At 39.7% G+C, this 24,602-nt stretch overlaps 1 protein-coding gene across 3 annotated transcripts in view; it reads right to left on the reverse strand.

Annotated features, from left to right (window-relative positions):
• Positions 1-24,602, reverse strand: part of ATRNL1 (attractin like 1) — a 512,979-nt gene that overhangs the window by 139,449 nt on the left and 348,928 nt on the right. For all 3 annotated transcript variants that reach the window (XM_079976622.1, XM_079976621.1, XM_079976623.1), the window contains exon 27: positions 2,493-2,600. In XM_079976622.1, the coding sequence (XP_079832748.1) occupies positions 2,493-2,600 (108 nt within the window). The remainder of the gene's footprint in view (positions 1-2,492; positions 2,601-24,602) is intronic.

The raw sequence follows: 24,602 nt of genomic DNA on the forward strand, positions 1-24,602 counted from the left end.
TCAAAAATATAATTAAAATATTTCAGCTTCCACAGTTGTTTCTAAATAAAACATGTCATAGAAAATGGCAGCAATTAACTTTTGATGTTTACTTCTAAAGTTTAATTATATAAGCTGTAAGTAAACAATCCACAAGCCTGTGCTCCCACCACCCACCCTGTCCCTTCCCACCCAAATAGAGCATAACAATATTGCTTTCCAGATTAATTACATAAACTTTAGTTTTGTATGCAGCTGTTGAGTCATCATCCTGAATAGCTTGGAGCCTCCCTTTGTTTCTCTCCAAAAGGGAAATTCACCAGACAGCTGAAGATGGGGGTGTTGATGTTGACAGCTGCATTCCCTGGTCACAATCTAGCACAGCTTATTTGGCAAGACTGATTGTTTTAATGCACTCTGCTTTGAAAATACTCAAATTATGGCAGCAATAAATATTGTCATCAGTTTCTGTTTATTAGAAGGACTGAAAACTCAACAAGAGCTGGTCTTTGGGATTACAATGAGCCTGGTATACAGTAGCAGCATCTCAGCTAAGTACTTATAAAGGCATTTCCATGAAATCCTGTTATATTGCAATGAATATGCTGTTGGAAATACTGGTTGCAGGAAATCTAAGTTTCTTTACAGAGGTATCACTCTGTGTTGGACTGCACAGTTCTTCAGTACTGAAACAAAAAAAACATTTGCAACCCCACTCCATTGCTAACACATCAGTTGCAATTGTACAGTTGTAATGGGTAATAATAATCCTATATTAGGATCAAATGGTACATTCAATGGAGGGTTAAATGGTACAGTCAATGCATAAAAGGTAAAGGGACCCCTGACCTTAGGTCCAGTCACGGACGACTCTGGGGTTGCGGTGCTCATCTCGTTTTATTGGCCGAGGGAGCCAGCGTACAGCTTCCGGGTCATGTGGCCAGCATGACCAAGCTGCTTCTGGTGAACCAGAGCAGTGCACAGAATTGCAGTTTATCTTCCCACCGGAGCGGTACCTATTTATCTACTTGCACTTTGACGTGCTTTTGAACTGCTAGGTGGGCAGGAACTGGGACCAAACAATGGGAGCTCACACCGTACTGGGGATTCAAACTGCTGACCTTCTGATCAGCAATCCCTAGGCTCAGTGGTTTAGACCACAGCAGCACCTGCGCCCCTACATTCAATGCATAGTATGCAGTTAAATCTCTGTTTTTTCTTAATTGCAGTCACAACATGCAACTGTTATTGGCAACACAGCACGTGGAAGGGGATATATATATATTGCTTCCTTCTCCAGCTGAGATCCCCTCCCCAAAGAAAAACAAATCCCCCAAACAGCTATGAGGATTATTATTATTATTAAGCATTGTAATTGTGCAGAGACCAATATTGAGGACTTCAAGGGAGGGAAGGATAAACCTCCTCTCCCCATGAACTGCAGTCCTGATAACAAACACCTCCACAACCCATGCCTCCATCAGTTTGTGACATTTATTTGTTTATTTAAAATAGAGACGGAACTAAACTATTTTTAATGAAAAAGAAAAGGGATATGAACAAATTTATCACCACTCCTTTATAGCTTATTGAGCTCTATGGCCATTTATCTGAGCATGGGATGGTACCCTGAGGTTTTTATAATTATCTGGGAGTGGGCACTTAGGTTCCTTTTTTCCCTCCTGGAAAGAGGGTACTGAGACAATCAAGACAAAACTTAGATTTAAGAAAAACTGGAAATAACGAAAGCTAATTGATAATTTGGAAGAATTCTAGAGCTGTTTTTGTTCTAGAAAAGATACAGTTCATAAACAAAATACTGTAAATAAAGGTATAGAAATATATGAATATGACTGAATAAAAAGAGAGTCCTAATTAGATTAGTCATTATCATCCTCTGTTTGTAGTTCTTTTTTATTTTTAGGTGACTCTTCCAGAATCTATTTCATGCATTATTACACTATTTCAATACAGCATCCCACTGCTTAGCATATTATAATTTCTCTTTCAGAAGTACTGCCTTTACAATAAAAATGCCGTAATGTAGCCATTAGTCACAAACGACAACATACTCTGTAGACAGTACTCTCCAAGCCTCTCAAATAAAAGTAGAATAATGAAATGTAACACAAAGCTCATTTTAAAGAGCAATCTCAGTTAATTAAGATAGATGTGAACCATTAACTAGGGGGCACTATGTACTCAGAGGACTACATTTGAGGCTTGTTTAATATGTGCATCTTAAACTCTTTCAGCTCTTATCCACCAAGAAAGGGCTGCCAGGTGAGCAGATTGTCACTCCAACCTCAGCTAATAGATTCTCCAGTGGCTTTTGTTACTGCTCATGTCATGCTACTGAAATGATGAGCCTCAAAAACGGCACAACATATGTAGCTACGACTTGTCAGCTCCGGGTAATCACACTCGTCTTGGTTTCAGAAGCAGATGCAGATGAGAGTAGCATTATCAGTATGCAAATTGAAATGGTCCCCCATCCCCACCACAGTTCTTACCTCTAATGGCCCTCGTAGAAAGTCTGTTTGCTCAGCTCCTACTTCAAGTGCTACGTCCACAGAAGCAAAGGGACGGCTGGCCATCTGCTGCCGCTCCCGCATAAGTTGCTGATGGAAGGAAAAAGAGGTTTCAATGAAATAACTTCAAAATATGATGCTCAGTAGCTGAATTCACTTAACATTTATCCAGTAATGGCAACTGACATTTCCAAACAATATATACCAGGGTTATCTTAAGTGGAGTTTCGTGGTCTCCAGACATGCGAAAAGGTCCCAGAGGCCCAGGGAAGTATGTTCTTACATGGTCACATGGCTGGACATGCAACATACCACAGCTTTTCCAGGGTCTAACTGGATTATGGTGCAAACAATCCCATTCCCACTAATTCCTTTACTTTGCAAAACTAAGGAATTTCCATGGCTATCCAAACCAGGTTTTAGTGAGTATTGTGAGTGGTTGCTTGAATTCAGTTTATCCTCAGCCTTGATAAAGGATGCCACTATCTTTCTTTAGCTATCTTTTGCTAAAACTGTATTATCAGCGTCTGCCTGTACTGAATCTTGAATCTTGAATACTGGTACAAGAAGGTCAGCTGACTTCAAAATTACTACCTCCTTGTTAATGTTTCAGAGTAAACCCCTATACCACTTGTGATGACTATTTGTATATTTTCACAAAGGTTGGAACAAGGGTACATAAATTATGCTTTCCCTTAGTACTCCAAGTAACTGTCAAGCCCAGCCCAGCCCCCCTCTTTGTTACACACACAGAGGATTTCTTTAAGGAACATGAAGAAATGGTGGCAATAAATTTTCATCTGAAGTCTGATCAAGAGACAAACTCAATGAACCTGTGCCAAGAACAAACACTGTCAGCCTTTAGATTCCCCATGCACTTGTACTGAAACCAGATGGAGTTATTAGTGACAGTGTCTGCAGTTTATATGCTGTCCCTTCCCTTATTACTTAAACATGAAGAATAATGTCTGAGCATTAGAGACCTGGTGCCAATGTAACTGAGGAACCTGAAGACCTACATTATGCTCAGGTTGCTTAGAAAGCCCACTGACGTCATGCCAATGTTCAGTGAGCCACAGTCACATTCTCATAAGCTAATTTATATTTCCCCCTCAGTCTCTAACAATAATACTAATTAAACCTGAACAAATAAAAATGGTTAGCAGCACTAAATAATACAAATCTTTCTTCCCTGGATGTATGAAATGAATAAAAGCAACATTAAATATTTAAATCAAATTAATTATCAAGTAAGTTTCATTGCTTGCTTGCTTCTTTACATGAAAAAAAAAATCTCATGGTACCTAGAAGGAACAGAAGTCAAGAGCTGTCAGGACTAGAACCAGGAACCTCTGGGTAACCCAGTGTATTGAGCCACTGAGGCATAAACTTATATAGCTGCATGGACAGCAACAGGTTCCAAGCACTGGAATGACTGTTCACTGGCTCTCCTCAACAAGAAGAGCTATAAAGATTTGCTGGTTAGGCTGTTTCTGGGCAACAGTAGCCCTTCCCAGCTCTGACTCTTGCCTTGACCTCTCATTCCTGGTTCCCTGCTCCAACACAATAGCTACTTACAACTCGGCTCTTAACACAAAATCATGTAATACAATTTCTTTTAATATTGTTTTCACAGTAAGTTCCTTAGAATTTTTCATCAATGCTTCAGAAGGCCCCTTCAATGTAAATTCAGCTAGTACTCTAACATTCTCTACATAAAATTCCCTTTGAAATAATAAAGGGTATGCAAGCAAATTCCTCATGACACCTTATTACTTAAGGCTTTTGATTTAAGGGCTACGACAATGCAGCAAGTACATCTGGTAACGTTTTTCAATCATCTTACTTTCACATTTGTATTTCAAATGTGGGGTTTCCTTTGTGAATAAAAGAACACGGCTCCAAAATGAAAATATAAAAACCCATGCAATCATGATATAAGGGGAATGATACTCAAAACAAAACCCAATTTCTATAATCATAGATCACGTCGGCTAGTACAATGTTTATTCACAGGCTTTGCCCATACATACAAGATATGCAGAGGTAGAATACCATTTGCTAGTTGCATTGGCAAAACAATGATTTTATCCAAAAGTAAATCAGAAATTGGGCACATTAGACACTTAGATGCTCTGTGAGAAGCATATGCACTATACTCTGTTCAATACTCTGGTAGCTTCTTAGGAGTAATTTAAGGGCTGAAAGCAGGGTAGCAAAACTCTGCCTGCCCCTTCAGAGAAAATGCTACTACATGAAAATAATACAATACAAAAATTAATAATAAATCAGGAGTATGCTGGTGAAGAAGATATTTTTGACTGTTCTTTTCAGCATGTATCCAAAAACACATGCTTTGAATATAAGAGGAAGTAGGAGACTTGGCATTAAGGAAGGCACTGTTGGGAAGTTGTTGATTGCATGACATCTCAGAAGGGTCCACTGTCTACCCTGCTGCTGACCCCAAATACCATTTACTGCCACCCAGGCCTGGCCCTCCTTTCCCTGCTGAAATTCAGGTAGCTGTGGCTGGCACCTGCCCTTTGAATTCCCTCACAATCCCTCCAGAGCCCTGATATAGCATTGACTCTACAGAAGTTCCTCAAAGGATTTTGCCGGGACTGTAAAGCTTTTGTACTGACCTCAACACCTTTGTTAGGAAAAATTCAGAACTGCCCAGAGCACCAGCTGCTCAGATTGTATGGGATCAGTTTCAATTGTTTGGGCCTGATGATTTGGACAAGATGCTTGAGGGTATCTGGGCTACCAAGTGTTTTCTTGATCCTTGTCCATCATGGCTGATAAAATCTGACCAGACAGGATTGATTGAGTGGGTTCACTGCAGGAGAGAGTTGTTCTGGCTGCCCTGAAGGAGGTGAGGGTGCACCCCCTGCTTAAGAGGCCCTTCTTGGATCCTGAGATCCCTGAGAACTACAATTCAATTGTGAATATCTCGTTTCTGGGCAAGATGCTCAAGAGCGTTGTGTGGTTATGTACCTGCCTGCCATGATTCAGAGCAGGCCCCTTTCTTTTTAAAAAAAAATTAAAAAAATTATTAAAGGTGTTTTTTTTAATACAGTATAGAGAAAAAACAGCATAAGCAAAAAAACAAACAAACAAAAAGAAAAAAACCCATAAAATTTAGCATCATATAATGACCAACTTTTCTTCGTTTTTGGACTTCCTCACATCTCCCGCTCCTGCATTCCACATTAATAAAACTTTAGCCAGCAATTTATCACCTTATTTCCATTCTTATTATACACATTTTCAATATTTTGTCCCTAACTTTGAAAATTTTATCTATATCTTAAATACCTAATTTTGACATAATATTTATTCAAAGTTTATTATTCTCATACAATTCACTCATTCTCATAATCTTTTCAACTAACTTTATGGTGCCCTGTTATTTTCAAATCTCTCATCCTTCTTAACACTCATATAGTTTACAATGTTTTTGTAAATAATCCTTGAATTTCTTCCAGTCCTCCTCCACTGCTTCTTCTCCCAGGTCTTGGATTCTGCCAGTCATTTCTGCCAGCTCCATGTAGTCCATCAATTGCATCTGCCATTCTTCCAGCGTGGGCAAATCTTGAGTTTTCCAATATTTAACTACAAGTATCCTTGCCAGAGCAGGCCCCTTTCTTCCCCATGGGTGATTCCCACTTCAACCATCGGGTAAGGTTGATTTGATTCACAAACCCTACTGTTCCCAACATAGATATTTATTCCCTCCTTGTTCCTGTAGTAAATCTTCAGTCACCCCTTCTTCCCTGACATGGGGAGAAACACACTTCATTTTGTTGGGCTAGCCCTGAGACAACCATACCCTTCCCTTTGTTCTCTGTTTAAAACATGGGTAGCCAAACTAAGGCCCGGGGGCTGGATCCAGCCTAATCATCTTCTAAATCTGGCCCATGGACAGCCTGGGAATCAGTGTGTTTTTACATGAGTAGAATGTGTCCTTTTATTTAAAATGCATCTCTGAATTATTTGTGCGGCCTGCCTGGTGTTTTTACATGAGTAGAATGTGTGCTTCTATTTAAAATGCATCTATGGGTTATAAAGTCTGCCCCTCCCCCACAAGGTCTGAGGGACAGTGGACTAGACCCCTGCTGAAAATGTTTGCTGACCCCTGGTTTAAACCAATAAAGAATGCTAGATTGTGCCACTCAAACGTAACTGCCAGGTGGTTATAAGAGCTAGATATATGTGGGTCACAATTCTACAAAAGCAACAGAGACTTCATGGTAAACTCTAAAAGCAAATTAGATTAGACAGCCTTTGTTAACCCAAGAAGAGGCTGACACTACCATTAAGCAGTGAGACAATTGCATCACGTAGTAGGTTCTGGGAGCAGCAGCCCTCACCCCCAGCCATTCCTTCTGAGACCACCCTGACCATTACCAGTGCACCACTGGTATCTCACATACTCCCTAAACTAGCCCACTTCCTTCAGATGCACTGAATGATGTTATCCATCCTCAGTGTAGAAACAAGATTCAGTGGCCAGTCATATACATGGAATGAGGAAGGACAGAAGCATTGTGTCTTTTTCCACAGGTGGCATGATATATTGGGCCAGCCCTGGCCTGAAACTTAAAACTGATGTTACTTTGGACAGGTTGCAGGAGCCCTGTGAGAGCAATAATTGCACAGGATCAGTTGTATGCAATATTTTACACCTAAAGAAGCTTTAAAGTACATTTCCTCTAGAACAAGTACCCAGCAAAATAATCTGGATGGAAAGCTTTGAAGGTTCAAGTTTGGCCCCTAGAATTTTGTTATTTCCTCTAGACCAGCTAAAAAAATCCTGAGGTATTTTTTCCTGTGCTTCATAGGCCCATCATATATAGCTCATTGGTTTTGAATGTTCAGCTTCACTAATTTCACACACACAAAACTTAAGTATGCTAGGAGATGAGTTCCAGGACTCTTCTGAATGTTTGTTTGGATTAAGAGTATAAATGATCAAGAAGGATACTGCCAAGATATATTTTTTTTAAGCCCACCCATTTCCAGGAAATTCTTAGGCCCTGTACCAAGAATTTTATTTTATTTTTAACTTAGGTGAGGTAGAAAGCACAACATTATTGTCTTCAAGGTTAGTGAATCAGGTACATAGTTCAATTTGTATTTCTTATCCTCAGTGGCCAACATTTACTTTCAGAGAAGTGAAGAATAAGAAAGCAAGTTATGAATTTACCATAATAAGGTAAGATCTTGTCATACAACAATGACCCACTGCATTGCCAGAGGCACTCAAAGCAGTTGCATGAGCTCATTCAAAATGTCACTGAAATCAGAGATCACTCAAACTAAAGTTTTACTGGACATGTTTTACATTTATTCCCAAATATGATAATGGGCAGATGCACTCACAATGATTCAAATTAAATGGCATGATTTCCTGAGAAATAGTCAGACTCTGCCTTCTCTGAATTATTAGCTCAAATAACCCACATTTAGAGATGGGTGCACAATTATACAGCTACATCTGATTATGTAATTCTTGCATACTTATACCCTGCCCAAGTATTCCTAGTGATTTTAGTAATTTGAAGACGGTGGCCTGTCACCCCATAATTCAAAGCAATTATTCAATAAAATATTATTATTAGATGATTGAAACTTATTTTACTTCTTTCTTTAGCCTTACCTGAGTGTGTTTCCCCCCATGGTGTGGGGTAAGCTCTGAGCACTCTCAGATGACTTTGATTATCTAGATTCATTTCTGCAGTTTTTGTACTTAGAACAGAGAACGTCTTGGACAACCTTAGTCAGGTGAAGGATAGGGAAAGTAAAAGTGCTTTACTGGGGAACTTGCTTTTCATGAGAAAAGTAACAGGTCCAGTCCCATGCATCTCCAGCTAGAGCTGGGGAAGACTCCTGTCTGAAAGATGAAATTCCTCCTGGAGAGGAATTACCAGTCAGTGTACAGTGTAGACAGTACTGAGATAGATGGACCAATGGTTTGACATATATCAAGGCAGCTTCCAGGACCAGTAGCTGTAGCATCATATCTTTCAGGAATTGTTCTTGCTCTCCTCTTTGAGGAGTTGCTTTTGATGATGACTACTTAAAAATTTAAATTTGTGAAAAACACGGCATCTAGATTATTGACTGGCACTAGCTGTGTGGAAAAATTTGGGCTCCTATAAAAACATATTCACTGGCTTTCTGTGTGATTCCGGCCATAATTCAAAGTACTCCTTTCTGAACATTACATCTATTTATGGCTTGGGATTTGGGAATTTGAAGAACTCCCTACTCCTTGAACCAACTCAGTCATAAAGTTCCTCTACAGATACTCTTCACTGGGTACTTCTGCGTTCTGATTTGATTGAAATCAGTTGTGTGTGTGTGTGTTGCCTAGTTATACAACTACCTCCTCAGAGATGTTGACCAGGCCCTACATTTTAGGTGCCAAATAGAAGCACATATCTTTGTTCATGGTTTCATGGAATTACAATATTTGTTCTTGCTGCTTTTTTGGAAGCATACTGCTCTGTTGTGTACTGCTACTGTTTACCGGTATTTCAGTCTAGTTGCAGACTGTTTATTCTGTTGTTCTATAAATTTGCTTTCTTTTTAACACATTTGATTTTAAAAAATTCAATTTATGTGTTTTGTTTTAACCTGAAACCTGTTTTGGGAATCTTCTTTTAAGATAGAAAGGTTGAATAGTATTACAGTGGTGCCTCGCAAGACGAAAAGAATCCGTTCTGCGAGTCTCTTCGTCTAGCGGTTTTTTCGTCTTGCGAAGCAAGCCCATTGACGGCTTAGTGGATTAGCGCTATTAGCGGTTTAGCGGCTTTTAGCGGCTTATCGGCTTAGAAAAAGGGGAGGGGGGAACCCCGCAGGAACTCGCAAGACATTTTCGTCTTGCAAAGCAAGCCCATAGGAAATTCGTTTTGCGAAGCACCTCCAAAACGGAAAACTCTTTCGTCTAGCGAGTTTTCCGTCTTGCGAGGCATTCGTCTTGCAGTGCACCACTGTATCTTAAATAAATAATAAATAGTTTCTGAACCCTTGCTTGGAAACTTGTCAAAAGTGTTTGCATACTAGTTACATGTCTCAAGGAGACAGTTTTAATTTCTGTACAACAGAACTCTTAACAATGATGGTGATAGTTATTGGAAATGTCTCTTTATTCTAAATGTATAGAGATCTTGAATCTCTCAATGTAGATGGCTACATCTTTTCCAATGTTTTTCATTCAGTTTTTATTCCAAACCCACTTCAGCTTCAAGTTAATTATATGAGGAAGCATAGGAGCTGATTTTCCTTAAATATGAAGCAGTAAAATATGTGGCAAGTTGGAAACTAGGTAATTTAAGAATGTGAATGATCACTCCAGATTTTTGAACATAACAGAAGAAAGATACCATTGTTGGGTTGAAATAAACGACATTCAACCCAATATACCATGATATTCAATGTGTATAGCAAATAACTGCTAAGCCAAAATCTGTTAGCTTACAGTTACTTACTTATTATTATTTTTGCTTATTATTTATAAACATATTTATATCCTGCCCAATCATAAAAAATCACAGCAGTTAACAATAATACAGCTATATAATAAAATGCATAAAAAATTAAATAAGAGAATATCAACTATCATAATTTTCAAATTAGTATATGACTATTCCTGTTTGGATTACATGTGAAATATAGTAGAAACAATGATTGGTCTCTCTCTCAAGTGGTTTTGTGTGTGCAAGCTTAAGGAATTTTAGCTACTTCTGTGTGGCCACTTTTAAATTCTAACAAGGTTTCCAAAGGGCTCATTATTATAAATTCCAATGGATGACATGCATTAAGTCTTACTTAAGAAGAAGTATTGAACACACTGAAATTCTGATCAGCTGTTCAGAAAATTCTATCTCATTTACACAGTTCTTTTGTACCTTGGATTCTCCATTACATTTAATAACTTTGTGTACTGACACAATGCACTACTTATAGCAGGTTTACAAAACTGAAACTCGATAAGAAAAAAAGATTCAACCACCAGCAAACTCTCCACTGACCACACACTCAGAAGAAAAGCACTTGGTTCTTTTTGTCTGTTATTCAGAATTGTGCCTGGGGAGAAAGGAGGGGGATTTAGAGCATAGAAAGAGAAAAAGAGACTTCAGTGTTTTGTAATAAGCTTTGTATGAGAGGAAATGCTTACTAATTGAATGTAACGCTTTGTGGGATAAGGTATTTCAAAAGAAAACTCCAGTTGCACAGGGCGTTTTAATGAATGGGCTTACAGTAAAGTAATAAACAAAATAATAATTCAGGAATTTAGGAAAGGGCAAAGTTGAAAGTGAAAAACCAAGTTCAAACATTTTCTCATGGCACCCTATATATGTATCTATAAATCAATGAACCATAGAATGAGTGGGAGAACAAGCAGGAGAGACAAAATATTGAAGACACAAAATTAGCCCAAAATTTAAACTCGCGGATTCAACTGAAATGCAGCGAGAGCAGGTACTCCTGGCAAATATGGGGCTATTGTGTGATGGGGTGTAGTTTATTACTTGAGAAAAGTTAGGAAGAAACACTTTCACAATCTGCCCCACTTTTCCATGATAGAAACAGTACCACTTGTCACAAAAGCATCTCTAGGAACCCCAAAATAAATGTGAAAAGAGAGTGAAAGATGACCATCCAGAAATGCACAGATGTCTCACACATCTTATCAGATTGTGGAATACCACCATAAAAACAGCTGAAAACAGTTGCATTTCCTTCCCATCTCTTAGCTTCATTCTCCTATGCCGGTCCTGAATCTTTTCTTTAAAAGAAAGGGAAAGTACAGGAATGCACTCCTTTTTGTGTGTACACACACAACAAGAAATGATAATATACAATACATCTTACTACAGTGGGTAAGACTCTCACCAGGTGACCTAGGTGCTAACTGTTGACAATTTCAAGGCCGCTACTCTCCCTTCCTCTGGTTCTTTATCTTTAAATAGTACTTAGATCAAGCCCTTCCCACAGGAGACTGTAACACAAAGTACATGGCTATCCCAGATGAGAGTTCTGCCTCAACCAACTATGATGATCCGTTAAGCTGGGATCTTTGGTCAGTTCTTTCAGACTGTGTGATACAAGCTGCTTGGGTAGCAAAATGTATTGGGCCAACCCTGAATGTGCTTGTGAAAAATTATTCATACAACTAATTTGTCACAGCACAGGATTGCCTAAATCCATGCATGGGGGAAATCATCCAACCACAAGTGGAACAGTTATTTAGTTCAGTTCATATACCCAGAAACTTAACGTAGTCTTAAATGCTACCTTAAAAATACAGATGAGCTCTGATCTGGGTAAATAATGATGGGCTGTTATTTGCCTTTATAACAACTAATGACTAACACTCACACCGAACCTTCACAGTAAATCCCAGTAAATCCCAGTGTAGTGGTAAGAATATTTAATTGCAGATTTTACTTGTTTTGCAGAAACTACACCCTGTCTCTGCTGGATAGTAATTAACACACATTACTACAGTTATAGCACATCTCTGAAATTGTATAATTAAATATTGTCTGCTGTAAGGCATTTATGACAGCATCAGAAAAATACTGTCAAGTTCTTACTAGTTCAGAAACTATGATATGTGAATTTGGAACACTTTCAAAAAACCATTTCTGAAATGATGAACACCTTACTCAATTACACACCAGTTTTATTTCCCATTTTACAGGTAGAAAGAGGTTATCTTAAACAACTGGTCTCCATTTTATTACTAAAAAACACAAAATAATAGTTTCACAAAAATCTTTGAAATAGGTTCCAACCTCTTATCACTGAAAAAGGCAACTTGGAGAGTTTCTTATCTTAAGCTCCAGTGGGGTACTCTTTATACGTCAGCCTGATAATTTGCCGTGGTTGAACATCAACTGGTATTTTACAGAGATGACAACATTATGGGGTGCTGTAAAATATTTAGCAGTATCTGAAGAGACTAAGTTGCAATTTTGTGGACCTCTGAGGAACTAAGTAAGGGTTACAGTCAAAACCATCCTATTATTTATTTTGTTCAACATGGGAATTTGGAAATACTATTTCCATTAGATAACTATAATTTCAATGTTTTTAATGCCATAATTTAAATTTATTTTAATTAATGAAACACCATGACTCATTGATAAATTCAAATGGAGCTTATGCCCAAACCTTAGGTAAATGTCATTCTACTTTGTCCCACAGGACACTTAAATCAAGTTTTTATTCCCTCCACCCCAAAATAATGTTGCCTCCTTGAGGAAGGAATATGAAAGAAGAAGGTATTCGGAATGGGAAGTTGGAGCTATTTCCAAAGTTGGCTTATTTCAACTAGTTCAAGAGTGAAAATGGTTTGTTTGGGTTTGGACGACACAGAAAGCTGCAGTTAATCCAAACTGAAGTGAAAGTTCCTGAACTCCTCCTCATGGCTGCACCAATGGATGAGGAACTATATTAGCTGAGGGGCTTGCTGCAGTTTATTCTCATTACCACTATAGCCAAATGAAGTCTGAGTGTGAAGCTTCCAGAAGAATGACTTGGGAAAAAATCCCAGCACATACACAAAAATGATTTATCTCTGGTGAAAGTTTTAAAGCAAGATAATTCTTTTACCAGTTTACTTGGAAAAGTACCATATAGTTGTTCAAAATTTATATGAGACTATACCGACTGCAGAATGACCATTTCTCTATGCCTCTAAAAAATATCTGAGCACGGAGGTGGAGTGAAGCAAGCATTATCTGAGGAGTCTGCTACTGTTTGCCACAGGGGAGACACGTGAAGAGCTTCATGTACTTTGTGTCCTGACTTTAGACAAAAAGATATAAAGGATTATTTAAACAAGGCATAATCCAACAGGCAGCAGCTAAGATATACTTAAAATAAAGAGTAAACTTGTCCTTCACCCCCTTTTGTATTTCCACCCCAACCCACTCCAAATGGTACCAAAAGGTCAATTCGACCTGTATCCTTTTTGGAAGCCAAATACCAGGTGCTTGTAATTTCCCCAGAACAAATCAAAAAGAGAAAAAGGATGATCACTGAAAAGGTCAATTTGTAGCTGGATCCAAGGAACATTTAGCGTACTGTATGTTGTTGCTCAAAGAACAAAATGTGAATCCGCCACTTGCTTAGTGCAAACAGAAGGCTACAGAATAAAATTGTGATTCTCCCTCCATTGCAAAAAGCCATCATTCCATTCATGGTGGAAACTATAGCTATATAGTTTCTTTCCCCAAATACACAAGTGTGTTCTATGTGCTTATAATGCAAAGCGAAAATATGCTGAAGACACATACACGAGTGACCCAGAATTATAAAGTAAAACTAGAGATTACAGTATCTGAATGTACAAATTTGAAATTCTGCATCAGATATCATACATCTGGTCTTCTTTTCTCTCTCTCTTAGCCTATCCCATGCACTTTCAAAATGGAGGAAGGAAGGCATGAGCACTACCATCTTGCATACCCTCCAACCTTTTTCTGATGAAAATAGAACGTCCCATTCCATAATGATAATTTTACTATTCATACCGCACACATCTTACTGGGTTGCCCCAGCCACTCTGGGCAGGTTCCAACATATATAAAAACATAATAAAACATTAAACATTAAAAAACTTCCCTATAAAGGATTGCTTTCAGACCGCTCAGGGGGTTGGGTAACTCCATACCCTCAAACATTTCTCCAATGAAAATAGAGGCACCCTAAGGAAAAGTGGGACATTCCGGGATCAAATCAGAAACTGGGATGGCTTCACTAAATGAGGGACGTCCCTGGAAAATAGGGACACTTGGAGGGTCTGCATCTTGGAATTCAGTTTTATCATGGAGGCCACCATCTGGCATATATTGCCGTATCTAAAATAGGCAGGCCAGTTTTGTATTAACGAACACCACATGCATATCAACATTCCATGTAACACTCATGCTTCAGTCAGAACGAAGCTCAATCAGAAACGTACATATGCCATAGCTGCCAACAAGGAAACCAAGATCATGATCAGTTTCAGAGGACGTTAGGAACCTCCTAAAAGTCTGCCAAATGTTTTCAGATTGATCCTGAAAATGAAAGCAATCTACATACGACAGAAGTCCTATTCGCATGTTCTGAACACAATGCATGGGGAGGGAAAAACAGGAACAAATACTAGCCCTGCCCCCACTTCCCTTTCCTCATTGCCTTCTGCATGTTGAATGACAGCTCTCTTCAGCAAGGAAGCCTTCATGAAGGCTTTATTTTGGAGTCTTTATTTTCCACGGTTCTAAAATTCATGGGAGTCACAACAAGTGGAGGCAGTTCCCTTGTTGCAGAGAGTCATTCTTCAATATGTTGTGGGCAATGGGGGCAGGGGCGGGACTAGAATGCTATCCCTTCCAATATGTTGGTTAAGCCCTATTCAGACTGTCTAAATTGGATTTCCTGGTATTAAACCCCAAACAGAACTTGGTACCTTAAAAACAGCTGCAAGGGCCCTGAAGTGGATCACAGAAGCAGAAGAGGGAAAGAGGATTAACATTTCTTTGCAGTATTTTCTTATCTATAATCTAGACCACCACACCACACACTGCTGCTAGTCCTGTTGGATGAACGGGGTAGTACCTATATCAGGCATAGGCAAACTCGGCCCTCCAGCTGTTTTGCGACTACACCTCCCATCATCCCTAGCTAACAGGACCAGTGGTCAGGGATGATGGGAATTGTAGTCTCGAAAACATCTGGAGGGCAGAGTTTGCCTATGCGTGACCTACACTGTGTGTGTATTTTAAACCTACAAGGTTAGCAGAAGCTTTGGACAGCAGGTGGGAGGAGAAAGAAATTTCTGATGGAGAAATGGTGTTGCCCTGATCCAGGGTCTCCCACTTCCAAAGCAGCTGTATATGATGAGATTGATCATGGCTGTCCTGAGGGACATGAGGTTAGCTTTTTAATGTGAAAGGTTATTCAGAAAGAAATGGCAGATATTTAGAACAAAAATAACATATCAACTCCTACTTGTGATATTATTTCACCTTAAGAATTCATCTCCTAAAGAAAGAAACAGGGATCAATATAAAGCTCTGGATTCAGTATGGTGCCATAGTGTTCTGGCTTCTTCTCACTTAAGTGTAGTGCTAAATGAGACCTAATCTGGTTATCTTTTTCACTTTAGCAGACTAGGAGTTCATGTTGAGCATTTATGTAGCTTTATGATAATCATGTTACAGGTTTCTCAAGAGGTACTTAAATCTTCCAGTAGCCCCACCTGACTCCTGCACTTATCTTTTCTTCTTAATCAAGGGCATTTTAAAAAAAATCTATTCAGCAAAATTTGATTATTTTGCTATTAGCTAGTGAAACTATTTTCTGTATGGGATAGAAGGGCCGTAAAAAACACTTACACTGCAAAATTCTTATATATGTAGCGAAAAAGTGAGGCAGGGGGAAGGGAACACAACTAAACATATTGGCTGCACTGCATGTTCTAGTATTATAGTAAAAGGTAAAGGTACCCCTGCCCGTACGGGCCAGTCGTGTCCGACTCTAGGGTTGTGCGCCCATCTCACTTAAGAGGCCGGGGGCCAACGCTGTCCGGAGACACTTGCGGGTCACGTGGCCAGCGTGACGAAGCTGCTCTGGCGAGCCAGCACCAGCGCAGCACACGGAAACACCGTTTACCTTCGCCGCTATAAAGCGGTACCTATTTATCTACTTGCACTTAAGGGTGCTTTCGAACTGCTAGGTGGGCAGGAGCTGGGACCGAAAGACGGGAGCTCACCCCGCCGCGGGGATTCGAACCGCCGACCATGCGATCGGCAAGCCCTAGGCACTGAGGTTTTACCAACAGCGCCACCCGTGTCCCTTCTAGTATTATACCCAGGTTCAATAATATACACAGGAAAATATTTAAATATTTGTTTGTATAATTTCAGAATGCAGCAGACTAATCTGAACTACTAACATCATATACAGAAATGCTTTTTAACAGTCCAAGTCTGGTGTCATACTCACACTGCCTGTGGTTTAGGACTGGTCGCAATACACCCTAAGCAGACCCTCTTAGGAGCTGCCCATGCCCTGCACACAGCAGACCTGTCTGTACAGGATGAATGCATGCTTGGGGGGGGGGGAATCAGGATAATGCGTGCAAGGTCCCACCTCAATGGTTCTCAATAGGCTCTGACCATGTGAACCATACTCCACACAAAAATTACATGGCACGTAGAAGCTCTGTCATGGAGCTCAGGGACAGGATCACCAGGCACAATCCTATTCCCACCACCATAATCATGCCATGTGCTTCCAAAGGTGTCCTGCAGTATGAAATTCAATCCAGGGAGGTAGGGCTGGGTGTGGAAAGGAACCCTCTATCACTTCAGTGGCTAAGGTTTAAAAATTGCCCTTGCTTGTTCAAATATTGCCTCAATTGAGTTTAATGAGTTGGAAACAAAGAGCTATTCTTCTGGCTGCCACAGTATTTAATCTGCAAACACAGGCCACAGATGATAAAACACTTTTTTAAAAAAAATACAAATGCCTGTCTTCTCTTGGATGGCCACTATCATTGCGGCAGTGTAAATCAAACTGGCTTTTTGAGCTTCAGTCAGACTGTTTTAAGAGGGGAAAGTGGAACAATTTAGAGTTCATCAATTATATCACATCAAATTAGCCTCCATCATAGACTCAGCTCGACGGCTTTCATCTATTCTAATTTACAACAGAAAGGACAGCCAAGTACAAAATAGTAGCAATGACAGAGTCAAAGGGAAGCTCTTTGGCTTTACTTAGCAAGAGTGATGGTCCTTTTCAAGAGCAGCTTCCTTTTGGATCAAAATCTCCAGCCATAATTAGTTCCTTAAGTCCAGCTTCATCAGATAGCTTCTATCCTCATTTAAGGTACTGGAACGATAAACATCTTTTTATCAATCCTGTAGTTTCTGTCCTCCTACAAGTCATGTTTTATATGTAGTTTATATCAGACAGGGAACCTGTTGTTGCAGCTGAAGACCTTAAAGTGAAGCCCTTATCAGGCACAGCAGTTGTATGCCACAAGTGATCTATTCTGCTAGAAACCATCTCTTACGTTTACTTATCAATATATAATGAAATGCTATCAGTGTAACTCAATTGACTTTTATAATTTGGTATTCACTGTGAGCATTTCAATACACTGCAACAGCAACTATTTAAATCATTGTGAAAGGGTACATCACATATTGAACCATGGGCAGATTTCATCATTATTCAATTGTCTAAATTGGCAAAATCCACTCCCTTGTGAAAGGTTATTTCAACAACCTCTACACAAAGTCCTGCAACTGAAACACAGCAAAAACCAAATTAATACTGAGTCTTTGTACAAATGGGGTGCTTAAGAAAACACCCTAAAATTTCTTTGTTTTGCTTGGTGGATTTAGAGGCTTTCACCATTCTACCTTGTATTTAAAACTAATGCCCCATCTGCACTATACATTTAAAGCAATACTGTACCACTTCAAACCATCATGGGTTTTGCCCAAAGAATCCTAGAAACTGTGATGTATTAAGGGTGCCAAGAGCTGTTAGGAGAACTCTATTCCTCTTATAGAGCTACAATTCCCAGAATTCACTGGGAAGAGGGATTCACTGTTAAACCACTCTGAAACTATAGTTCTGTGAGGGGAATGGGGATCTCCTAACAACTCTCAGCACCCTAAACAAACTACAGCTTCCAGGGCAACTGTTTAAAGTGGTAAGATACTGCTTTAAATGTATACACAGATGGGACCAAAGCAAGTTAGCAGATCTATTGACTTGACAGAGCATTTATATTTGTTTGTTTTTTAAGTATTTTTAATGACTTTTGTTAGTGCAACAAAATAGCACTTCATGAGACAAAAGCAAAAACTAAACCAAACCAAACCAAGGCTGGCATGGAATGTTACATGTTTCTGATTACATAGTTTCAAAATTATTTCTATCAACTCAAGAACGTTAAATGACTGGCTCCATGGTTTGCCTAGGAGTGTCAGCGACCTTTTTTTCTTGTTGCTAAATAGTTGTTTTTTTCTGTGCAACTTTATGAACTACCTTGGATAACGTTAAAGGTAAAGGGTAACGTGGACGACTCTGGGGTTTCAGCGCTCAACTTGCTTTATTGGCCGAGGGAGCCGGCGTACTGCTTTCGGGTCATGTGGCCAGCATGACTAAGCCGCTTGTAGCGAACCAGAGCAGTGCATGGAAACACCGTTTACCTTCCCGCTGGAGCGGTACCTATTTATCTACTTGCACTTTGACGTGCTTTCGAACTGCTAGGTTGGCAGGAGCAGGGACCGAGCAACGGGAGCTCACCCCGTCGTGGGGATTCAAACCATCAACATTCTGATCGGCAAGCCCTAGGCTCTGTGGTTTACACCACAGCAAAACACAATTAGAATAAACAAAGAGTTCCCACGATTCCCAGTAATCCAGGAAGCATATCTGGAATGTCCAGGAGATGAATTATAGTTCTCATTCTTCTACCATGTAGAAAATTGCTGCCTCTTTAGACTCAGAGGGAGAAAAGAATTTAATTTGTTTCCTTGTAATGGCACAGAATCTGCCATGTGTTGATTTTATATGACTCTGTAAAACACTTTCACAGCTGGTAACTATTTTATTAATTAACATGTATTTATCAAGAAAAAAGACAGTGTTCTGTAAGGAAGTGGAGAAGGAAAATAGTGATATATGATCTGGGATACAGAGGAGCTATATGCTCAAATTGATTTCTTCCAGGAAAATTGCATTTATGAAAACAGTGGGAGACCCAAGGATAAATCTGTGATGCCCAATTGTTTGCTTAATGATTGCTTCCTACCTCTGAGGTTTCAAGTATCTTCAATGTCTCGTATTAAGGGATGAGCACATATTGAACATGGCACACATGTAGGGCTCAGTGTGAGTAACAGCAATAGTCTCTGTCACTCTTACCCACAAGGGCTCAATCTTATCATGCAGAATACGCCACTCAAGCAATTTACAGCTTAGGTAGATGAAATGGCAGTAGTGCGTTCTTATGGGGTGAGGGGAAGAGAGAGAGAGAGAGAGAGAGAGAGAGGGAAGAAAGAGAGGGGGTGGGGAGAGAGATTCGAGCTCAAGGAAAATATCCAGGCAGCATTAATTAAGGAGAGACCTAACTGAAGAAAATGAGAGTATTGAAAAAAATCATGCTGTGGAATCAAGGTCAACGGATACAATCCAGGGGGAAAAGAGCTTGCTAGAAACCAGGCACTTCTCCAATAGCTGAGTATGCCAATATTCTGTTAAAATACAGTGAGCACAATGCTATTTGATGAAACGTACGGGTGACAGCTCCAACATTTAGCATATTTATATTCAAACTTCTTGAGTAAATTGTTCTTGGTAACAGAGCTAATTTGGAACTGGGCTGTAAATTAGTTGGAAGAAGAGGTACCAAACATATATCAGCTAGAAAGATACCGGGCAAAGGGCTTGGATTGTCCTAAGGTAAAGGTAAAGGAACCCCTGACCATTAGGTCCAGTCGCGGATGACTCTGGGGTTGCAGTGTTTATCTTGCTTTATTGGCCGAGGGAGCTAGCGTACAGCTTCCGGGTCATGTGGCCAGCATGACTAAGACACTTCTGGCGAACCAGAGCAGCGCATGGAAACACTGTTTACCTTCCCGCCGGAGTGGTACCTATTTATCTACTTGAACTTTGACGTACTTTCAAATTGCTAGGTTGGCAGTAGCTGGGAGTGAGCAATGGGAGCTCACCCCGTTGCGAGGATTCGAAACGCTGACCTTCTGATCGGCAAGCCCATGTGAGTGTAGTATAATAGCAGAAGGAGAAGTTGGCCCAACTCTGTTATCCCTTACATGAGAAGTGATTGGATTTGTCCCATGGCAAGTCATTGCCCTCTGAAGTGTCAGAACAGAAAGTTGATCTTTAGACTTTCAGGGACTGATCCATGTCACTACAAAACCTTGTTAAATAAAACTGATCATGGTAGATTGCCTCTTTCCGAAACACCTTAGTACATAATTTCATTCTATGTCAGTAACTTCTTATAGAAATTTTTAGAATTTAAATTTTCACTCCAAAGTCAAGAATGCAGGTTTATTCCTACTGAGAGGTGTTCATGCTAGTCTGTTGCAGATAAACCAATAAAGTGCATTGTGACACATTCAGGGGTGCCAACTTGAACAAAATATTGGGAAAGCAAGTAAGCCCCACCCCACCCCACCCCACCTAATCCATTACATGATGCATTTGAATCGCAATGCCCATCTACTTGGTGAAGATCAGCCTACTCAAATATTTTATTGTGGGGGCTGAAGCCCCCATGGCCCCTAGAGGTTAGCTCCTATGGGCAGATTAAAGATTTTTTTTTAAAAAAAACAAACTTATTATGGCATAAAGTTTCTTAAGACTAGATTCCTCTGATACATAAGGTTGTATGTATATATAAACACATGGGTCTGGTGTAAACAATGCAGCCAGAGGGAAAGTACAGGCCTAACTATAATAATTTAACTACCACCATCTGAACTCTATATATTTTATTTCTCTCTGATCACACAGTGTCCTAACCTGAACTATACCTGTAACTCAGAATAATATGGCTAATTATGTAGATTCCAGTCCATGAGGGTGATACCGTAATGACTATATTATTCATCTTTAAGACAGCAGTGGGGAACCTTTGGCCATCCAGATGTTTGGCCATGCTCAATTCTTCAAGTATTATCTGTACAGATTACAAAAACTCATTCCTGAGTTACCGCATTTCTGAATTTATAATTACAAATTCAAAATGTATCACCACAAATATTCTGAAATGCTGTTTGGGCAAATGCTCCTTTGGGGAAATTCATATTGCTGGAAATATGAAAGCTGCAGACACAGCTGCTTGGAATTTGTGCAAAGACTCACACGTGCATCAGCATACAATCAGCCACATGGTTGGTACCTGGTTTTAAAACAATGCAATAAAAGCAAGGGGGAAAAGAAGCTAATTATTCCATAAACCGTGTTCTTCAAGCCACACAATTTATTATAATTTTGAGTCATTCCCATTTCAGTTCTTGTGATTTAGTCAGCACAACTGTAATAGTTAGTTGCTGTTACGAAGCATATTTAAGTGATTTGTAAAAATAATAACATGCAATCATCCTTATCTTGTGGACAACAACAATTTCTGATATTTTCCTTGGTTTAAAGGAACGCCAATTACATCTCAAAGTAACTTTTAAGAAACTGACATATGAGGGGAGTTTATCCCAGCAAAAAGAACCTGTTCTGAGTTACGGTACCTGCCCTCCATTGCAACATTCTATAGTTCCCCAACCCAGTGCCAGGTTAAAATATAATATTCTGTCATAATTGTTCCTCCCAGGACTTGAGAGTACAAAACTGAATAATATAATCTAAACATTCTGGAATATGTATACATACATTTGCACACAGCAGAGCTTTATTTATTAGGGTACAATACATGGTTACAAAAGATGGGAAAATAATAGGGAATCTCTGTACATATTTTCCCTTTGCTCTGCCGTGTTTCCAAACCTTGTGTCCCAACAGGCCAAAGCAGATTGAAGGAAGAGTTTTTTGTTGTGTTGTTTTTTTTTCTACTCCTATAGACATGCTTAGTTGTAATGGCACATGGAAAAACTTGAATTAAAGTAGCTGCAACAGGCTTGTGTGCAAAACAAATGTTTTGTCTTGTGTGCAAGACAACAAGTGTCTGTTGTTTTCAATTACTTTTTGGATGCTCTTGGTGACCCGGAGTGATATAGTTTTGACTGATCCTTCAATTTTATTTCCCCGCCCCCCAAAATGTTTACATTCCTTGCATGTCACCTTGAAAAGGTATTCATATTTTAAAAAGCGGCATAGAAATCCATTGAATAAAAACCTCTATAGCTCAGACAGTAGAGCATGAGACTCTTGATGTCAGGCTTGTGGCTTCAAGCCCCATGTTGGGCAAAAGATTCCTGCATTGGCCTAGATGATCCTCATGGTATCTTCCAACTCTATAATTCTATGTTTCTCTCTCTTTTTTCACCAGCTGCATCTGTCACTCATATCCAGATGTATGGTTCTGCTGCTGCAGGTAACAGACCTGCCAGACAGTGCATATATAACCGCCAATACCCCATTGTATGTCATGTGAAACACTGGGAACACGGAAAGGTGTTTTATACTGAATCAGTCTACTTTTCCATCCAACTGGTATCATACACTGTGACTGGCATTGGCTCTGTAGAATCTTAGGCAGAAGACTTTCACATCACTGCCTCTACCACTGGGCTATGGACCCTTCCCAATGCCACCAGTGTTGCCCCCTCCATCTATTTCTGTGGCACATTATGGCTTTTGTGTCACATAAAAGCTGGTACCCAGTAGAAGGAATCCAATAACTGCTATAAGGGCAAGACAAATGCATGATGGATAGGTCTATCAACCACTAAGAACTACCGGTAAATCATATGCAACCCTCCTGATCCGAGTCAGCACAGGTCAAGAGTACCAGAATGCTGGACTGCTATATTCTCAAGTTCCAAATTATTTCTTCACACATTCATTGCTGCCAGTGTTGATAGATTAGTTGCTAACTGAAAACCAGGAACTTTACCGTGTGCATGTTAAGTTGGATAGGAGATAAGTTATTGCGAAAAGACCCTAGATTAAAAAATAAGTTCAGTTCATCACTTTTTTCTTTCCTTTGTAGCTTCAAATTTGCCTCTCAATGATGTAAGTATATCCAAGACTGGAAGTGTTATCTCAGGATAAGTGATTGTATAATTCCAGAGCATGACGTGCATAACTTGTACTCCACTGTGTTCCAAAATCTGAATGAATGGTACAGAGAAGGAGTGGGTACTGTGGAAGTAGCAGCAAGTAAGCATGCTCATTGATCTACCTTGTAGAATCTATGTAGCTTTATCATTCTGATATAATATTTTTCATGCAAATTTCTCCTTATGTCAGAAAAGAACCATGGTTTCTGCAAACAGGGAAGCAAGCAGGGAGGAAAAGTCCTGAATATCTCTCAAAGCTTATCTGTGAAGGATACAGCATATATTACATAAAGCTTCATTTACTTATTTGAATTATTTCAATAATTAAGGTCCTGCAACAGATGTAATTAAAGATAATGATTTAAAAAACTTTTTTAAAAAGGAAATAATCTCTCCCCTGCATTAAATCTTAACACAACTTGTGAGGTTACAGATATGATTTTATAATATTAGACAGCTTCTCCTGCAGCACAATGTAGTAAATATTCATGCAGTCCAGGGTTGCCCTGAAAAAATATTTATATTTGAGGGGAAAGGGAGGAGGGCAAGGGCCGAAAACAAGGCCAGGGCATTGCTTGCACATATTTGCTTTTGATTAAATCGTTTTTAAATGCACCTGTTGATACTTCTCATGACTACCGTGCGGGCTAAGGCATTTTTAAAGCATAATCTTGTATATATGCTGCAGCTATACAGCTTAAAAAAGTTATTTCATGTGGATGTCAACTTCATCCAACATCCAACTATCTAGTCATGTGAATGTACAGGTCCAATTTCCTCCCAATATGACTATTATTTATTAATCTGAATGGCTATTCTGCCTTGTCTTGTATTGTCAGGATAGCATCTGACCCAGACCCTGCAGAGAACTCCCTCTGAAGAAGTGTCATGGAACTCAGCTGAGAAACCCAGTACAACTCAGGACCTGGAAGAACCCACAAAACTCTCAATGTAAGCTAAATTGTCCCAGTTCACGGATATCTCACCTGAGCCCCTGATAACCCATCAAACCACAGTCTGATCCCAGATTCCACCCCTCCCCATCACCACCTAGGCCTCAAGAGCAAAGGCAGCAGCAGACCAGTGAACATAGGAAGTTGGCATAGAAATGCTCTTTTGACTGTCAGAAGACTCTATTGCCCCGGGATCTCCTTGGGAGCAAGGGTCCAATGAGGAGGAGGAGGAGGAGAAGGAGGAGGGGGAGGGAGAAGACTCAGCTGTGACCAATGATTCAGAAGACAACCCAAAATAGGAAGAGTTGGCAGTGTCAATATACGTCTCTCAGTCTCTTTTGGACCCTTTCTCA

This window comes from Podarcis cretensis (assembly GCF_951804945.1).
Source record: "Podarcis cretensis genome assembly, chromosome: 5".
NCBI classification, from domain to species: domain Eukaryota; kingdom Metazoa; phylum Chordata; class Lepidosauria; order Squamata; family Lacertidae; genus Podarcis; species Podarcis cretensis.